This window comes from Simochromis diagramma, unplaced genomic scaffold (genome assembly GCF_900408965.1).
Source record: "Simochromis diagramma unplaced genomic scaffold, fSimDia1.1 OVJJ01000107.1, whole genome shotgun sequence".
In the NCBI taxonomy this organism is placed as follows: domain Eukaryota; kingdom Metazoa; phylum Chordata; class Actinopteri; order Cichliformes; family Cichlidae; genus Simochromis; species Simochromis diagramma.
Window position 1 is genome coordinate 3,812,942 of NW_024387209.1, and position 16,557 is coordinate 3,829,498.

A 16,557-nucleotide genomic window follows, 5' to 3' on the forward strand; every position below is an offset into this window, starting at 1 on the left:
AGGAGAGTTTTTTGTTTGTTAAGTCACTTAAAACTGACCTATGACCCATTAAAACATAAAACAAAGCACCGAACTAAAGAGACAAACCAGCGTTGTGTCTACGCACAACACACAGCTTAGCAAAAAACAATTTTAAATTGTAACTTTAGACTCTTTGTTGTTACTTGACTTGCCTGAAAGTCTAAAAGTAAAATCATACCTGGATCCTGGATAGAAAAACACACAGTGGAGCACTATCAGTCATGGATCGGCCTCCCCAGAGCCCGGACCTCAACATTATTGAAGCAGTGTGGGATCATGTTGACAGAGAACAGAACAAAAGGCAGAAACATCCAAAGAAGAGCTTTGAATGTCCTTCAAGAAGCCTGGAGAACTATTCCTGAAGACTACTTAAAGAAAGCTGCCTAAGAGAGTTCAGACTGTGCTGAAGAATAAAGGTGGTCACACCAAATCATGACTTTCAAGCTCATTAAAATTGTATTTACATGTATGTTTGCACATGTTTCAATACACTGCTGTGCCATTTCCATAGCAGAATTAGGAATGGCTCAAGACTTTGCACAGTACTGTACCGTAATCTGACATCCATACTATATTTTGTGTTTAACTCGGTTAATTAACAGAGTAAATAGCAGAGGGGGCACCTTTTATTTGTCTTGTGATATCTTTGAGATGGAGCATTCCGATCCATAGTTACAGTTTAGGTCCAAACCTCTGGAAACTTGAAAAACAAACCTCCAAAAACAGCGGCTGCATGGCTTACTCATTACCAGTGTATTAAGAAACATGTCTTAAGCTGTTTTCCCACATTAACTTCAAACAATTTTAGAAGAATTAGTTTGGGATCATTTTGATCCTTTCTCACGCGCAGCACACAGCAGGAAATAGTCTGCCTCGGATGCGTTCAACACTGTTGGAAATACTCCGTGTGGTTTAGGCGATAGAGCTGCTCGGGTACAGCGTGTATAGGAGGCAGGACACATGATGAGCAGTGGATTCATCAAACAGACATTACAAAGACGCTGCACTATGGAGCTGCCTGCTTAAAGACCCCTTTCGGGTAATGTCTAGAAAACTTTGGAGCTGCAGTGTCAATCAGCTGACTGTTTGGGAAGTTGTAGAAGGCTGCAGGAGAAGGAGCTCACCTGTCAATCATCTGTGCTGACGCTGTATAGTGTCTGGAGCTAGCTTGGTCCTTCCCCAGTGAATATGTACCTATTTTATGAACCATTTAATAGTTATTAAACCAAGATAACACCCCCATTTTTCACTCTGTTTATATTTATTTATAATGGCACTAAGTTAATATTATGACTTGACCAATCACTTCAACTATAATTGATTTGCCTCTCTTTAACTATTTGTCTAATTGACTAATTGTTGGGAGTGTCTATCATTGCACACCTGAATAGACAAACAGAGAAAAATCAATGTGGCAACCTCTTTTTATCACCCCCCTCTCTACCCTGTAAATTATTAAGAAAAATTTACATTAAAATGATTTAATGACAGTGCCACAACTTCCATATAGCACCATTAAAAACACACTTCCTCCGTTCCCCCTTGGAGCCTATCAGTGTCACGTAAGGTGCTTTAACATAAAAGCAGCGAAAAAAGAACATCTGTCTTGTTATTCAAACCGGGAAGGTAGAATGATAAACGGGGAAAATGTCGACTTAAGATGACAAAGGGAGCCACAAAAGCTGAAGAAAGAGGAGAAGAGCGACGTGGAGTGAAACAAAGAGTAGATGAAGACAGAAGACAGGGATGGGGGAGGTACAGTGGAGCGACCCTCTTCAGAAAAAGACAGCAGTGCCACGGGCTCCCCCATTCACTGAGCCATTATCCTGACAAGTTTAAAGATGTCATTACTCAAATCCTCTTTTTCTTAGTTGTTATTTCCATAAATTACCGACGGAGAAAAGGCAACGATTTAATCTGGAATTAGACGGGCTGAGTTGAAATGACAGTGCCCTGTAGAGCTTTTTGTGAATAGGCTTATGGGAGATAAGGAATGGTACAATTAGATTTTGGGTAGGGTAAAACACGAGGACTGTTGGGTTATTCTGCCTTCGCTCTCTCGCTCTTTCTCCTGTTTCTCATCATTTTCCCTCTCTGGCTCTCTCCTCCTCTCATTCTGTCTCGGTCTTTTAGCCAGTACGCTGTCTCTCTCTGCATGTTTGCCTCTCTATCGGGCTCATATTCTGTCACTCTGCTCTTTTGCCACTTTTAGTTTTTTTTAAAAGGGGGTCTAGGTATATGTATATATATTTTTTTATATTCCTGGACTCTAATTTTGTTCTGATTGGCTGCCTTTTGTAAACAGAAAGCTTGAACAACAGTGAGGCGGGGCTTGTGTGCCTGACGTGACCATATTAGGAGTATCAGCTCTAAGTGACATCATGCAAAGGAAAAAGTAGAAAAAACTGTCTGAAAAGGAGCATTTAGAGTAGAAACATGATCAGGTAGAAATGGAGGCTAAAAGCTGGACTCCTCATCACTGCCTTTGTTAGCTTTGTGTTAGCATGCTTGTCTTTGCAGATGCTAGCAAAGAGCTGAAGTTGTGTTAGGAGTGTAACGCGCTTGCTTCTATCCTGGTTACCATCATGCTCTTGTCCTCTTGTCCTCTAGTCCAACGTCAGACTATTTTTTTTCTTTGTATCCGCCTGGTGTGCAAATAACCGAAGAACCTTTGTAACACAAGTAGTGACATGATTTCAGTAATAACTCTACCATATATTTTTGATGTAAGGCTATCTCTGTTATGATTTATTGTGAGAATGATGGCACCTCATTTGGCCTTTACGACCACAAATAGGCTCTTTCCACTCTTATCCTTTTAAAATATTACAATGTGTCTTTGGATATGTGAGAATATTTTTTCAATCAACTACAAAACTAATTTAAAGTGCCTTTTTTAAAAAACCTGCCAGGCACTGTGTTAGAAATGATTAAGCCTTTTATGAAAAAAGGCTTCATCCCATGCTTTCCCATCATCCTCACATCTCTTACTAACGCACTTCAATTCTCCATTACTTCCTCCATATTTCATCTTTGTCTCTTCCCCTCGCTCATCTCCGAGCCAGCAGTGCTGGTTGTGGGGCTGGCGCCTATAAAGCCGCCTCTCCGAGAGCCTCTGTAATGACCTCTGAGACCCAAATGCCCTGCTTCAGCGTCAGCTAATGGAGGGAATGTAATTAACTTCACCACTGGCACCTGAGAGGCTGGAGAGAACGGGCGCATGGGTGCGTGTGTTTGAGCATTCGGAAGTAACAGATTACGCCTAATGGGATTACGGTGACTCAGGAAACACCCAGTTATCAGATTATGGATGAGAAATATGTGAGCACTCATTTGATTATTTTAAAATAAAAAAGCATTTTTAAAGATGGAGGGAGGAGGGGGTGGAGTATTTTGATTTTATGCATTTCTTCCCTGAAATGAAAAGGGAGAAGTGCCGGTTAATGGTGGAGTTTATTAAATCATTCGGAATAAATAATTGTTTTAAAAAGCAGCGCCCAACTGTCCACAATCCTGATTCTTTAAATCATAACAATAATCCACTTAGCTCAATAATCTACATTATACAGGCAAAGTAATCCAAAAGTAACAGAAGGTAATCAGATTATGCTGCTGGGTTCAGGCTAATCCAGTGGATTAGGTTACTGATGGACGTTTAAAACTGTCAATCAGTCGGACTGTATGTTTTTACAAGTAGCATTTCCAGTCCGGTGCCTGTTTGCAGAGGCGAGTGGGTACCTGCTCTACTTCACTGTTTGGGCATCTTGAGAGAGAGCGGAGGAGGGTGGATTTTTTTTATAAAGGGGGGGGGGGGGTGTTGCTAGGCAACGGAGGCAGTGTATCGTTGGAGGAGTCGGTAGCTGAGTGGTTATGTACTGCTGCAGGCTCTGGTCTCTTAGTGCCCCCCCTCCTCCTGCACCACCACTACTACTTCCACCACCATCATCGCCCCCTCAGCCCCGCTCCTCACCCCCGCCTCTTGCCCTGTACAGCTCTACGGCTACCGTCGCTAGGCAACTGCCTCCGTGCTCTGCCAGCGTGCTCAGTAATTGGCCGGTGGCATGGCGGCGTACCGTTGCCAGATCCAGCCAGCTGCACTGCCTCCTCATGTTTCACCACATACCCCCCACCCACCCCACGTCTCTCTTACACATACACTCACACACAGATACACCCCACCCCCCTTGATCCCATTGCTAGGCAACGGATTCAGGCATTTCTGCCTCCCAGGAATTTCACTGGCCAGAGTCGGATGGCCCAAACCTGCAGCTCTGGGATGGAAGGGGACAAGACTAATTTCTGGATTTATACCAAAAGCACTTTAAACTCTACAGTTTTTTGTTAAAGGGACAGTTCACCGCAAAATCGAGTAGTTTTTTACATATATATATATATATATATATACATATATATATGTATATCTATATCGATATAGATATACATATATATGTTTTGCCTCTGTTCTGCAGTCCTATTTATCAATCCAGATTGTTTTAGTCTTGCCCAATTGTGGCGCTATTGTGTGTAACTCCTGATCCTAGAAACAAAAGCGGTCCAGGAGAGCAAAAAAGGGTTAGCTAGTAAATGAGAATAAACCAAATTGACTGATAGACTCAGCAGACTGATATAAACTTACATTTAAACCACAAACGAAACTGATGGCCTAGACAGAGTCATCCTGGTGACTTAAATATCCAAAAGAACTACACTGAATGGAATAAATGGCACAGGCGTACCAGATCCACTGAAATTAGAACACAGGGAGTTACACCATTTAAGTTCCCTCTTAGCTGATCTGCAATGGAAGCTCGCTGTTGGCAGGGGGGTAATGAAATTAATAAATTATATAAAAATGAAAAAATTGGGGTTTATCTAAATATAAAAATAATGTTAATAAATGTTAATAAGTCATGTATGCAAAGTTTCATTGAGATTGGCCAACCCATTAAGGAGGAGATGGGGGGTAAATACAGATACATATGCAATGGATACGCTCCCATCATTACAGTCAGATCTTCAAATAAAAGCAGGCACGCTACAGCCAAAATCAGCATATAGACATGGTTTACCACTTTAAAAAAATTGAAAAAGAAAGAAATAAAGAATAAAGTACTGATTATTTTAGATCCTGCCTGAAATACTATGTGAATATCTCCCACATTTGGCTCACAGATGTGGCCCCTCCTTACTTTACACAAGCTCTCATTGCAGTTTTGACAGAGCAGTTGATCTATTGATTTTGTCCCTTTGGATAATCGCATTCAATGAATTAAGCCAGTAGTCGTGGTGAAAGCGCTCGAGCAGAGTTGGTCAGCCTCGAGCACCAGTCCAGATGGGATGTGACTGATGCAGGTGACATCTTCGGAGTTGGACGCAGCTGGCGGATTGTGGCCTCCTTGCCATTATGTGTCTGGCCTAATTATCACTACCCCCTCCTTCCCTACCAGCATATCTGCAGCCTCCTTTGCCTTAATCCACTTCTGCAACACTTCTCTCCTACTCTACTTTTCCCTCCCCTGGTCTCATCTCACCTCCTCCTCTCAGTCTCTCATCCACCTTGCCTCTAATCCTCACCCCTCCCTCCCACCCTCCCTCCCTCTCAACCTCTTCTCTCTCAACCCTCCTCTCCTCTTCTGCATGTTCAGCAAGATTGGAGACCAGTGGGAGCTTCTCCATCTCATCCCATTGCTCTCTTTACAGTCCCTAAAAAAGGAAATGGTGACAGGAGGCACAGGGATCTTTATCAGACTGGAAGCTAACATGCACTCACAATATACAGGACACACTCATTAAAATAAAAGCTCTGCCAATATCAAACAGGAAGATAAAGGGTTAGCGGCAAAGAGCTTTTTGCATGGGCGCAGAACAACAAATAAGCGTGTGATTGGTGTATGAGCGATCAAACAGGTGCTCACGTGTGCTTTTTTTTTTACCCCCTAGGTGAGAAGCCATACAAGTGCTCGTGGGAGGGCTGCGAGTGGCGATTCGCCCGGAGCGACGAGCTGACGAGGCACTACCGCAAACACACCGGCGCCAAGCCTTTTAAGTGCAACCACTGTGACAGGTCTGTCAAAACACGCCTCTCCCTCCTTCCCCGTGTCTTATATGTTTCTCTTCGCTTTTTTATCCGAGCGCTATTTGAAGTACTTCCACAAGCACAGCAGGCTGTGTTTTAACATTGTGTTTGGTGTAGTGAAGACAAGATGCTGGTTACACACCCCGAAATGTGTTTTGGTACTGACCCAGTTTAAAAGTGTGTTGGCAGGATTACTAATGTGCGCTCCAAGACCCAACTCGCTCAGTGTTTGAGCGAGTTGAGCTCAGTGTTTCAGCTCTAGACCCACATTAGGGACGGTGCAGCATATTAATAATGAATCTACACACATGATGATAGATAGTCTTTATTTGGATTCAGAGCGGGACAGAGGTGTAAAATGAGTTTCATTAGCAATGAAACACCTAACAACCTGGAATATTAATTTAATTTGCAGGGTATTAAGTAAATAAATACTGGCTTTATTATCAGAAACACTGGCAATAAAGAAAAGATAGACACAGCCTTTGAGGGTGAAGCTGGTGCTATAGTCCGTTCAATCTGTGCTCTTTTTTTGCCCAGCAGGGGGTCACTCCTCTGACTGTACAGAAATCTGGCAAATTATCCACATTTCTCATTTCTTACACACTTAGGTTAGGGTCTCGATTGTTAGCTTAGAGTTTTATTTAATACATGATGAAAATGTACTTAAAGGTACATAAGGCTATGCCGGGTAAAACTTGAGTCTTCAAGTGTGGACCTCACTGACCATCGGGTGATGTCATGGCTATCTTTTATATACAGTCATTAATCTCAACAGTCACTGACTTTAGTTTAAACAGTGTAAATTGGTTGAATTTGTAGATTTTTAGACATTTACAGGAGGGAAATGTATTTGGGGAATTGCTGAAGCCACCATAACCCTAAATACAGGTGTAAGTGTGTGTGTGGGTTACTGGAAATAAAGCCCCAGGCTGGCCCAGTGATTGGGCAGGCTTTCCGGTGAACTCGATAATCCCTGTCACCTGAAAAGTCCTTGTGCAGAGCAAGCTGAGCATCCGAGAAGTTTACCACACAAAAACAAAAACAACTAATGAATTTAAAAAAAATTTGTTAATTAACTTTAACTAACTGTTATTTTAGCAATAAACAGAAAAAATAAATAAATCCTAATTTATGGTTTATTTATGTAACTAGGAATCCAAGCAATCACAGGACCTCTAAAGAACAGGCACTTGGAGAAAGTGGAGAGGAAAACCACCATTTTAATAGGAAGAAACCTCCAACAGAACTATGCTCATGGAGCACCCATCCTCTCCAACCGGTTGGGGGTTAGGGGAAAGAGAAGAGAGCAGAGAGAGCCAGAACAAAAGGGGAAGAAAATGATTGAATCTTTAAATGACATTTTTTAAATGTGCACATTTAATGTTGCAAATGAGAGTGTTTTAAACCAAATCGCAACCTTTTCCTAAACCTACCTAAGTTTGATGCTTAAATACACAAACTACAGTCTCCAGGTGATTTATAACCTAACAACTTCCTGCATATACTGCTTTTAACAAGTATTTTCAATAACAGTTTGATAATAAACAGATAATGCTCCCATACTGTTTATAAACCTTAAATAGAAACAGTTGTGAAACATTAGCGTTAAATATTTGCTTTTTTGTTCGTTAACATTTTAACAATAATTGTTTTTTTGTGATAGTTATGATGGACTATTGCCATTAAACACTTTGCAGATCATAGATAATGCTTTGTTTGCTGTTTTAAATCAAACATCACATGAATCTCAAAGTCATGCACCTTTACACCCTTGACTGTCACCGGAAAGAGGCGATCTGTTATAGTTTGACTGACTCTTCCTAATTAGGCACCTTGGCCTCTGTTTAATTATGAAGCAAAGGGAAAGGGCTCCTTAAATCTGGTTCCACTGACCAAAAAAACCCCAAACATTTTAAGGCAATTATTCACTTTTTAAATGATCAGCTTGCTGCCGACACAAAAATCTTTACTCCTATTTTAATTACACCCTGCTGTCTGTCTTTGATCTGGCCCTCGCTGACACCTCTGGGATCTCTGAGCAATATTGTCTACAGGAGCTACCACAATGCAGCAAGGCATCCCATGATAAAAAGCGTCCTTTTAAAGGATTTCATCACACACAAAAAAGGAAATTTAAAAGGTTCTTTTTGTTATTGCGCTACAGAAGAAAAAATTTTAATATATATATAGTAGTACCTGCAAGGTAAATACCGCCTTAAAATGTGCTTCCTCTGCTATACGGAGGCTTTTTGGTGACTTTTGTAGCTTTTTTTTTTGTATATATGTCCTTGGGTATGTGAGTGAGAACATGCAGTTATATTTTACGGTAGTAAACCATTTTATGGAGATCCTAGCAGAAACACCAAAATAGCTCTATAATGGCAACCAAACAGCAGTATTATCCTGTAAAGCTCATATTTCACAGTACAGCACTGGATTGTTTTTACATTAAAAAGGAACTGCTGTCGTAGTTACAACAGGCACATTTTAATCCTGCTTAAGCTTCTCTCCAGTGCCTTATTGTAATTTAACAGGAAAGTTTCTTTCATTTGCCATTAACATACGGATATGTTTTCTATAAAATACTTTTATTTACTTTTACTTACGTGCTTACTTAAATTTATCTTCATATTTACTTGTTTTTAACTTACATTTACTTGCATGTTTTACTTACATTTGTTGCCATTCCTTCATTTGTTTCACTTACATTTGTCTTCACCCAAATTATTCTTGTAATTGTATCTTTTACATTGTGCTGACAGCCTTGTTTTAATCAATCATTTTCTTCTTTTTCTGGAAATTACATGCAACGGCATTTAATTATTCATGGAGCTAGAAATTAGGGAATAAAGATGTCATCTATTGTCAAAAACCGCTGCGAGCAAAACACAGTGTGTGTCTTTTAAAGGACAGTGCAGTCTTTTTTGACAGTTTCAAAACTGATCACAGTGCAGGGTGTTATTGAATATATGACTTCTTGAATCATGCATAGGTTCATTATGAAAGGACAAAAAGAAATTCCCTCCTCACCTAAGGTACTTTGCCTTGATGCCTATTGAAAAGTGTGTATGCATATGTGTGTGTGTGTGTCAGGGGGCAGAGGGCCATGCAGTGTCAACTTAATCAGGTCTCAGCTGGAGAGACTGTAAATACAGTATCCCTCCCCCCTGATTTCCCACCTCCCCCCGCTACCAGACCCCCCTACAGGCACATCCCTAATTTGGGCCCACCTCTGTCATGTGTCACAGGATGTCCAACCCCTCCAGCCTAACACACACACACAAGTGCACACACACCCTGCTGAGATGAAGGAAGAGGGGAAACAGGGGAGACAGAAAAAAGTCAGGGTGGAAGATTGAGGATGGGGGAAGTTGGGGGACGAGGGAAGGAGGAGGCAGACCTACGGTGTGCCAGCTGGTGTCGTGCCCCCGAGTCGTGACTCATACTTTACCATCTGTCTCAGCGAACGCACTCACAGTGACACACACACACACACATACACACACAGAACACCCATGAATGTCTTCTGAGCCGTTCATTTATCCCACATGTGTTTGTACGGGTGCACACACTTGTGCGCACAAAGACAGTAACACACACACAGGTATGACAGTAAGACGGATGACTGGTGGCTCATCACATGTGACTCCCTCTCTTGGCCAAACACTGATTCATCAAGACGTGTTAGACAGTTCCCTCTGTCTCAGTGGAAAGAGCCAATCTGAAACCTGTGTCAAAAAAAAACAAGGTAGGAAAGGAACATCTTCTAGAAATTCATGACATGAAGGCATGAAGTGATAAATGTTAGAATCTGAGTTCAAAGAAAGACTATGGTATGTTACGATTGAGCTATAAAAGTTCTTAAATTAACAGTCAAGGTTAAGTTACCTCACATCCAGGGCTAAATATCATAAACCTCAAAAGCCTTCTGACTAATATTTAGAGGCGACGTCTCTAATGGCAAATAGGAATCACACTGCATAATCTTTGGGAAAACTGCCCTGCTTCTTACTGGATTTATTACCTCAGTAAACACTTCTTTCATGTGTTTGTAGTCTCTAGTATCAAGTCTTATTCTGGACAGCATTGTTCTCATTTTTAACTCATTTGGTCATAGAACCAATGGGCTTGTGCAATGATGAGGCATCCATCATTTATCTGTACCTGTGTTCAAAGCAATTGCTAATTCTCCTAGAGAGGTGTCAGATTTTAGATGATCATTGTGTGCATGGTTTTTTTTACTAAGGCAGAGGTGGACAATTAATTTCCCCAGTGGGCCACATTAGAAACTGGGACTGTTGTGGAGGGCCACACCAATAACCTGAACTCAGTCTTACTCAGTATTAATTTTATCCCTTTGTAAGCTTGTGGCACGACCCTCCATAACAGTCCCTGGTTCTCACGTAGCCTCTCGGGAAAATTAATTGCCCACCCTGATTGAAGGGGCCTCACCCAAATTCTGCTCAAGGTCAAGGTCATATTGGTTGTTTTATGAGCACTTTCATTTTTAGAATGATCACTACTAGGGTATTCGTCAGATTTTTGTGAACTTGTATGGACTGCTCATGCTTATACTCAGACGAGTGTAAGCATTAGAAACTGGGACTGTTGTGGAGGCCCGCACCAATGAGCTGAACAAAATTCTGCTCCACATTAAATTTATCTCTCTAAAAACCTATTGGTGTGGTCCGGCCCTCCACAACAGTCCTAGTTTCTCATGTGGCCCTTTGGGAAAATTAACTGGCCACCCCTGACCTAAGGATTCTTAATCCAAATCATGCTCATCATCAAGGTCATATTGGACATTTTACGGGAACTTTTTATCAGTTGATTTTAATTCTCATTAGTTTGCGCAATATAGCCAACCAATAGCAACAAAACTTATAACTTGAGCAAGAAGAGCTACTACCACGTGGATATTCTGATTTTAATTATGGTTCCAGGCTATTCTTTAAGATGTAGCTACCTTCTGATTGACAACTTGTTAATGAATGGTCATGCAGTGGTTTTTCAGTCAGATCCAGCCCATGCTTGTGATGTTTCTTCAACTGGTTGCACCCTGTCTGATATGTAGATGGTGTCAAAATGCTGTATAAATAAGAGTGTATTAGCTATGAAACACTTTCAATATTTTCCTTGAACCTTTAGTGTCATACTCATCTGTAACGGCTGGGAGTGATGCACTTTAACACTAGCGTGCTGTGGTTATTTATTCTGTCATAACAAATAAAACAGCAGCTATTTTCTTAAACTTAGCCTTTCTTCTGTTTAGAGACACTTCCTAAAGCATTAGAAGCTTTGAAAATTCTGCAAATTGGAAGCTGTTTGTTTCTTTTTTCTGCACAGCATTAGTAAATTTATCCACTTTACTCAACTCTAAACCAGCCTCCGCCTCCATCCAAAATATTTCTCACACACTAATCAGCAAAACATCCAACTTCCAATTATCTAAAAGAAAGCAACACTTTCTTTTTGGAAAGCACTGCTTCTCTGGGGAACGGAGCTGTAGTGTTGGTTCATGCCATAGAAACGCTGTTGATCTGGAGATGAAAAAGTAGGTCTCATAATGGCTGCATCTGTATGTAAGCAAGTGTGGCATAAACAAAATACCAGCTGAAAGCATATATTATGTCAGTTTGTGGCAATCAGGTTGAAATAATCATTAGTAAAAATTATTTTTAAAACCCTCCCGGAAAAAAAAAATAGGCCGATGTACTTCCAGAGCAATTCCATTTTTCACTCTGCAGCTACGCCCCAGCAATTCTGCAAGCCTGATTTCAGATGAGAGGCTTTGATTCATCTAATTTAGCTATCGTTTTACAGCACATGTTTTGCATGCTGCTCCTCCTCCCCACCACTACCACCACCACACTGTTTCAACAGATCCATCTGCGGGCTCTCTAGTTATTCATGCCGCAGCTGAAGTCATTAGGAGTGCTGCTGAAAATGCTGATTATGAATTAGTTACACATATACTAATTCCGTGTGCATTAGTGGCTCAGCACTCACTAGCTAACAGCAACATTTAGCTCAATCGACAAAACAAACTTCTTCCCCTTGCATTGGTAACGAGCTAACACGCTGTTCTCTGTTTCTCTCTCTTTGGTTGCAGGTGTTTCTCGCGGTCGGATCACTTGGCGCTACACATGAAGAGGCACATCTGAGAGATTCGGGAGAGGTCAGCGGGAGAGTGGATGGAAGAGAGAGGAAAAGGATGGAGGCAGAGTGGAAGAAAGAGAGGAAACGTCTGCAGAAAAATAACACCTTGGATTTCAGAGAGAGACAGCAGGACGGATTGAAAAAAAAAACCAAGAAAACACAAGATCTGGTCTTTCTCGACTGGAGAAATTGAAACCACACAGGGACTACAGACAGAAATACAGGCAGACAGACAAACTGATCCTAAGTGGCTCTGTCAATCTGTGCACGACCAGTTGGTCCATGATTCCACGGTGACACATCTTCACCTCACAACCATCCCCCCAACTCCCCTGTGTCGTTTTGTGGACTATACAGACGCTCCATCCCACCCTTCATATGTGTCTCAGAGGGGATGTGACATGACGAGCGGCGGGCCACGTGCCTGTAGTTGGCAGCTTTTTATTTCTCACCCTTTGCAGTCTTTGCCTTGCTGTGGTCCCTCTGTGAAATGCTTCCAGCCCTGTTCATGCAGCAGTGCTCCACATGCCAGCTAGGACACCAATGCCAAACTGGACCAGTTGTACTGTAACTCTGGTGTACTGCGAGGAGTACTACTGTTACAACACATATTATTGAAAAGAAGAGTTCATTCATTGTCAATAGCAGTTCAGCCAAGCAAGCGCAAAGGCTGACTTTCACTCCCTCAATACTCGCCACACCCTTTAGAATTCACCATTTCTTATATATCCAAAAAATATTTGATAGTTTTCATCGAACATCTGTCTTATCTGCCAACTGAATCCATTCATAAATCCCTATGACTTCATGGCATATGAGCACTTGCTTGAATGGAGCGTTCCAATCGATCTCGAAGACTTGAAAATGGGAGTGTGTCCCACTGATGTGCTGTGAAGACTGACTGAGGTCATGTAGGCGGTTAGCTTGCTCTATGAACTTCCTTTTACCGGTTACGACTAGGCAAAGCTAACTTACCTACACTGGGAAAGACTCCTAGAACATCAGCTGGAACTGAGTGGTTCATGAGATGCGAGATGGCTCTTAGGAGTGTTTTTCCTCTCTGGGATCTTAGCTCTAATGAGTTGTTGTCAAAAAACTGTTGCGCAATTGACTCTGTTGGCAAACTTTTGTAAAAATTTATCCACTGTCTTGAACCGGGAATTAATTAGGGACTCAACAAACGCTGGCTTTCACGTGCCAAATGAGCGTGGACAGCCAAATGCACAAGTTGAAGCAGCTAGCTTGCTGCGATAGCACACCGAACACAAACGAAAATCACTATGTACGTAAAGGCTATTTTATTTCTAGGAAATAGTTCTCCTGTTTTTTTGAAGAAGAAAAAAAACAGTTAAAAAAGACAGCGTTGGAGAATTTTCACTGGCAGCCAAAAAACAATTAAACAAACAAAAAAAAAACCTCTGCAGTAGATGCCCAAAATGATCTCTTTGCACTTGAGAGTGATTGGCAACTAACTAGCCACTAGGTTCTGTCCTTTTCATACCATCCTTGCATACTACTTTTTCCAATTTAGCAGCTCTTAGCCTTTTCAGAAACAAATAATTAAAAAAAAAACATTTAACAGCTCTTTAAACATGGCCCTATGCAGAACAAAGGACATTCCCGATCAACATGTAGGACTGAATGCAGATTTCTACTCTGCCAGAAATAGAAGAACTTTTTGGAAGAAACAAATTTAACATGTTGCTGGGCCCAGAGGTGTGGTTGGTAAGATCATACAAGGCACCATTTGTATTTATACTTTTTTACTGTTAAAATGAACAATGGGATTTGGAAAACTAGCTAGTCACACCTGGTAACTTTTACTGGACCACTAAGAGGTCATGAGTATGGATTTCCAGTGGGTCTGGAGTGTGTTAGGGGAGGATCGGATCTGCTCAGTCAGCAATGATAACTGCCCCATCAGCTCACAAAACTGCAGTGGAGTGAAACCCACACGCACAAAGAGACACATACATTCACTCTGAGAAAACTGGAATTATCATCTGTCCTGTGTGACCTGACTTTACTTAGATACAACCAAGACTGATAAAAAGGTCATAAATGTCTTTGTGTCGCAGATGAAGGTAAACACAGAAGAGAGCTTGAACAAAAGTAGACTGTGAAGATACTGACGAAACTTTACTGAGGACAGTTGCGTCAAAGCGTAAATTCTTTATTTTAAGACTTTAATTTGTGTGCTTCGCTTTGAAGCAAAAGTTAACCTGCATCTGTTTGCATTTTGGAATAAAATACACAACATTTACTTTACTCTGTTACACCGGAGGCACATAACAGTTTGTGCATTAGTGCAGTCTAGCTCAATATTTTCTAGACACGATATAGTAGTGGCTCTGAAGGTAGATACAGCGTCAATAACTCCTTCACGTAGTGAACTTATTCTAAATGTGGAAGCAAGTCTGACGTTTATTTGTTCTTGAGCAAATACCTGTCAGATAACTTGTTTTTTCTCTATCCTGTCTTTGCAAGGTCCATTTGCAAAGACAAAAGAGACTGACCACTTAGTTTTAAGGAGGCCAAGATTTTTCGCAGGCCTTCCAGATTGAAACTACTGTTAGTATTTAGCTGTGTCTCAACTTGCATACTTCCATACTTGCTGTTTGCAGGTGTGTTCCTTGAGGAAAATCCATTAGCTAAGTGAGGCATGGTAAAATGCTGCTATCCACTTGTTAAGTCCGACATTATTAGCCATTTCCAGGTCTAAATACTGCTTCCCTTGCCAAAACACCAAGGCACCTTTAGAACAGTTGAAATTCTTTCAGTTCAAATAAAAACAATTACTATGGCTTTCTTTCAAGTGTAACAATAAAGATTCATGTCCAGCCATCCATGAAAAGAGGAGTTAGTAACTTTAGCAGGGTTAGATGTTAGCAGGAAGTTAGCGGACTACATATAACATGCTCTAACTGAAGTATTCTAAAAATAAATAAATAAATAAATAAAAAGACAATAATGCTATACATTTGGACAACAACAAAGATGGAATACTAAATAGTAGCAATGTTTGGAGAGTTAGAGACATTTGACTAATGGGATAAATGGATATTTGCACATAATAAGTGCTACCTGGTGGCTAGCTGCAAAGCTATAGCTAATACAAAACGCAATAGCACAGGGAAGATGATGGATTTAAACTGTTCTCCGTGTTGAGGAAGAAGGCGAGAAGCTGTCCACAGCTCGAGGTTAGTTATCTTTTTGCTGTGCGGTTTAGCTAAAAAAAAAAAAAAAAAAAAAATCTTGGTCCTAAGCTTAATATAGTCACTGAAATCTGAGCTAGCCTAAGAGTGATTCTTTGGGTTATAGTGCACATAATGAGCTTTTAAAAACTGAGCTTAAAGACGTGATGCACATGAATATTTCTAATAAAAAAATTTTAAAAACAGCTTTTTTTTCTATTAACTAAAACACAGCACAAAGCATTACGGCCTCAGACAATGCAGTAAATGCTTGGACCTGGAGACAGGGTTGATACGTCGTCACTTAACTAGCAGATTGTCAATTTATCTTCCTGCATGGAAAATTACTAACATAAGTATCGGAATTGAGACACAGATTAGAAAATCATGAATACTGGAAGCATTTTATATTTGGAAATGATGATTTGGAAGTCTTTCATTTCGTACCAGGCTAGCAGACCCAAGTTTTTCCTGCTTAGCTTCTCTCCTCATGTGAAGATGAAATGAAGAATTCAAGTTTAACCTGTGGGTTAAAATTGTATCATCGATGGCAGCTCTACATGTGCGTATTTGAGTATTTCAACAGGGTGTTGAAGTGAACTGTTTCAAATGAATGGGAAAAGGGGGATTTATTAATTTATTCTTAGATTTTTATTTTGTTTGGTTTGGTTTTTTTGTGTGTTCACGCTCCTTACTATTCAAGGATAGCGGAATATTTTGGACTGAAATTTTAAGAGTTTAAAGATATGGATCCCAATGACAGGACAGTTTAAAATTTTGCCTGACTCTTGTTGTGAGCTGACAGAAACGTTTTTTCTCTTCATGTATCTGCCGGGAGCTCGAGAACTGGGATTTCAAAAGTGAATGTGTTTTCTTGGAAAGGTCGTTTCATGTCGTCTCTGAGGATGCGGTTCAGTTCTGTGTCATCTTAATGAATGATTGTTAATTCTGCCGTGCCTGTGTTTTTCTTCGTCCGTTTGTATTTGCACTCTGAATTTTTTGGAAAGCCCACTTGCATATCTGCTGTTTTCTGTCCGCTTGTGCACCATACTTCACACGACGACCCCTCGGTGATGAAACACTGGTCACGAAAGTCTGTATAGT

At 40.8% G+C, this 16,557-nt stretch overlaps 1 protein-coding gene across 2 annotated transcripts in view; it reads left to right on the plus strand.

Moving 5' to 3' along the window:
* The window catches only part of klf7a (Kruppel-like factor 7a), a 49,896-nt gene extending 34,390 nt beyond the window's left edge, over positions 1-15,506 (plus strand). For both annotated transcript variants that reach the window (XM_040051418.1, XM_040051417.1), the window contains 2 exons: positions 5,962-6,085; positions 12,213-15,506. In XM_040051418.1, coding sequence (XP_039907352.1) covers positions 5,962-6,085; positions 12,213-12,264 — 176 coding nt within the window. In that variant the 3' untranslated portion in view covers positions 12,265-15,506. The remainder of the gene's footprint in view (positions 1-5,961; positions 6,086-12,212) is intronic.
* Positions 15,507-16,557: the final 1,051 nt, after the last annotated feature.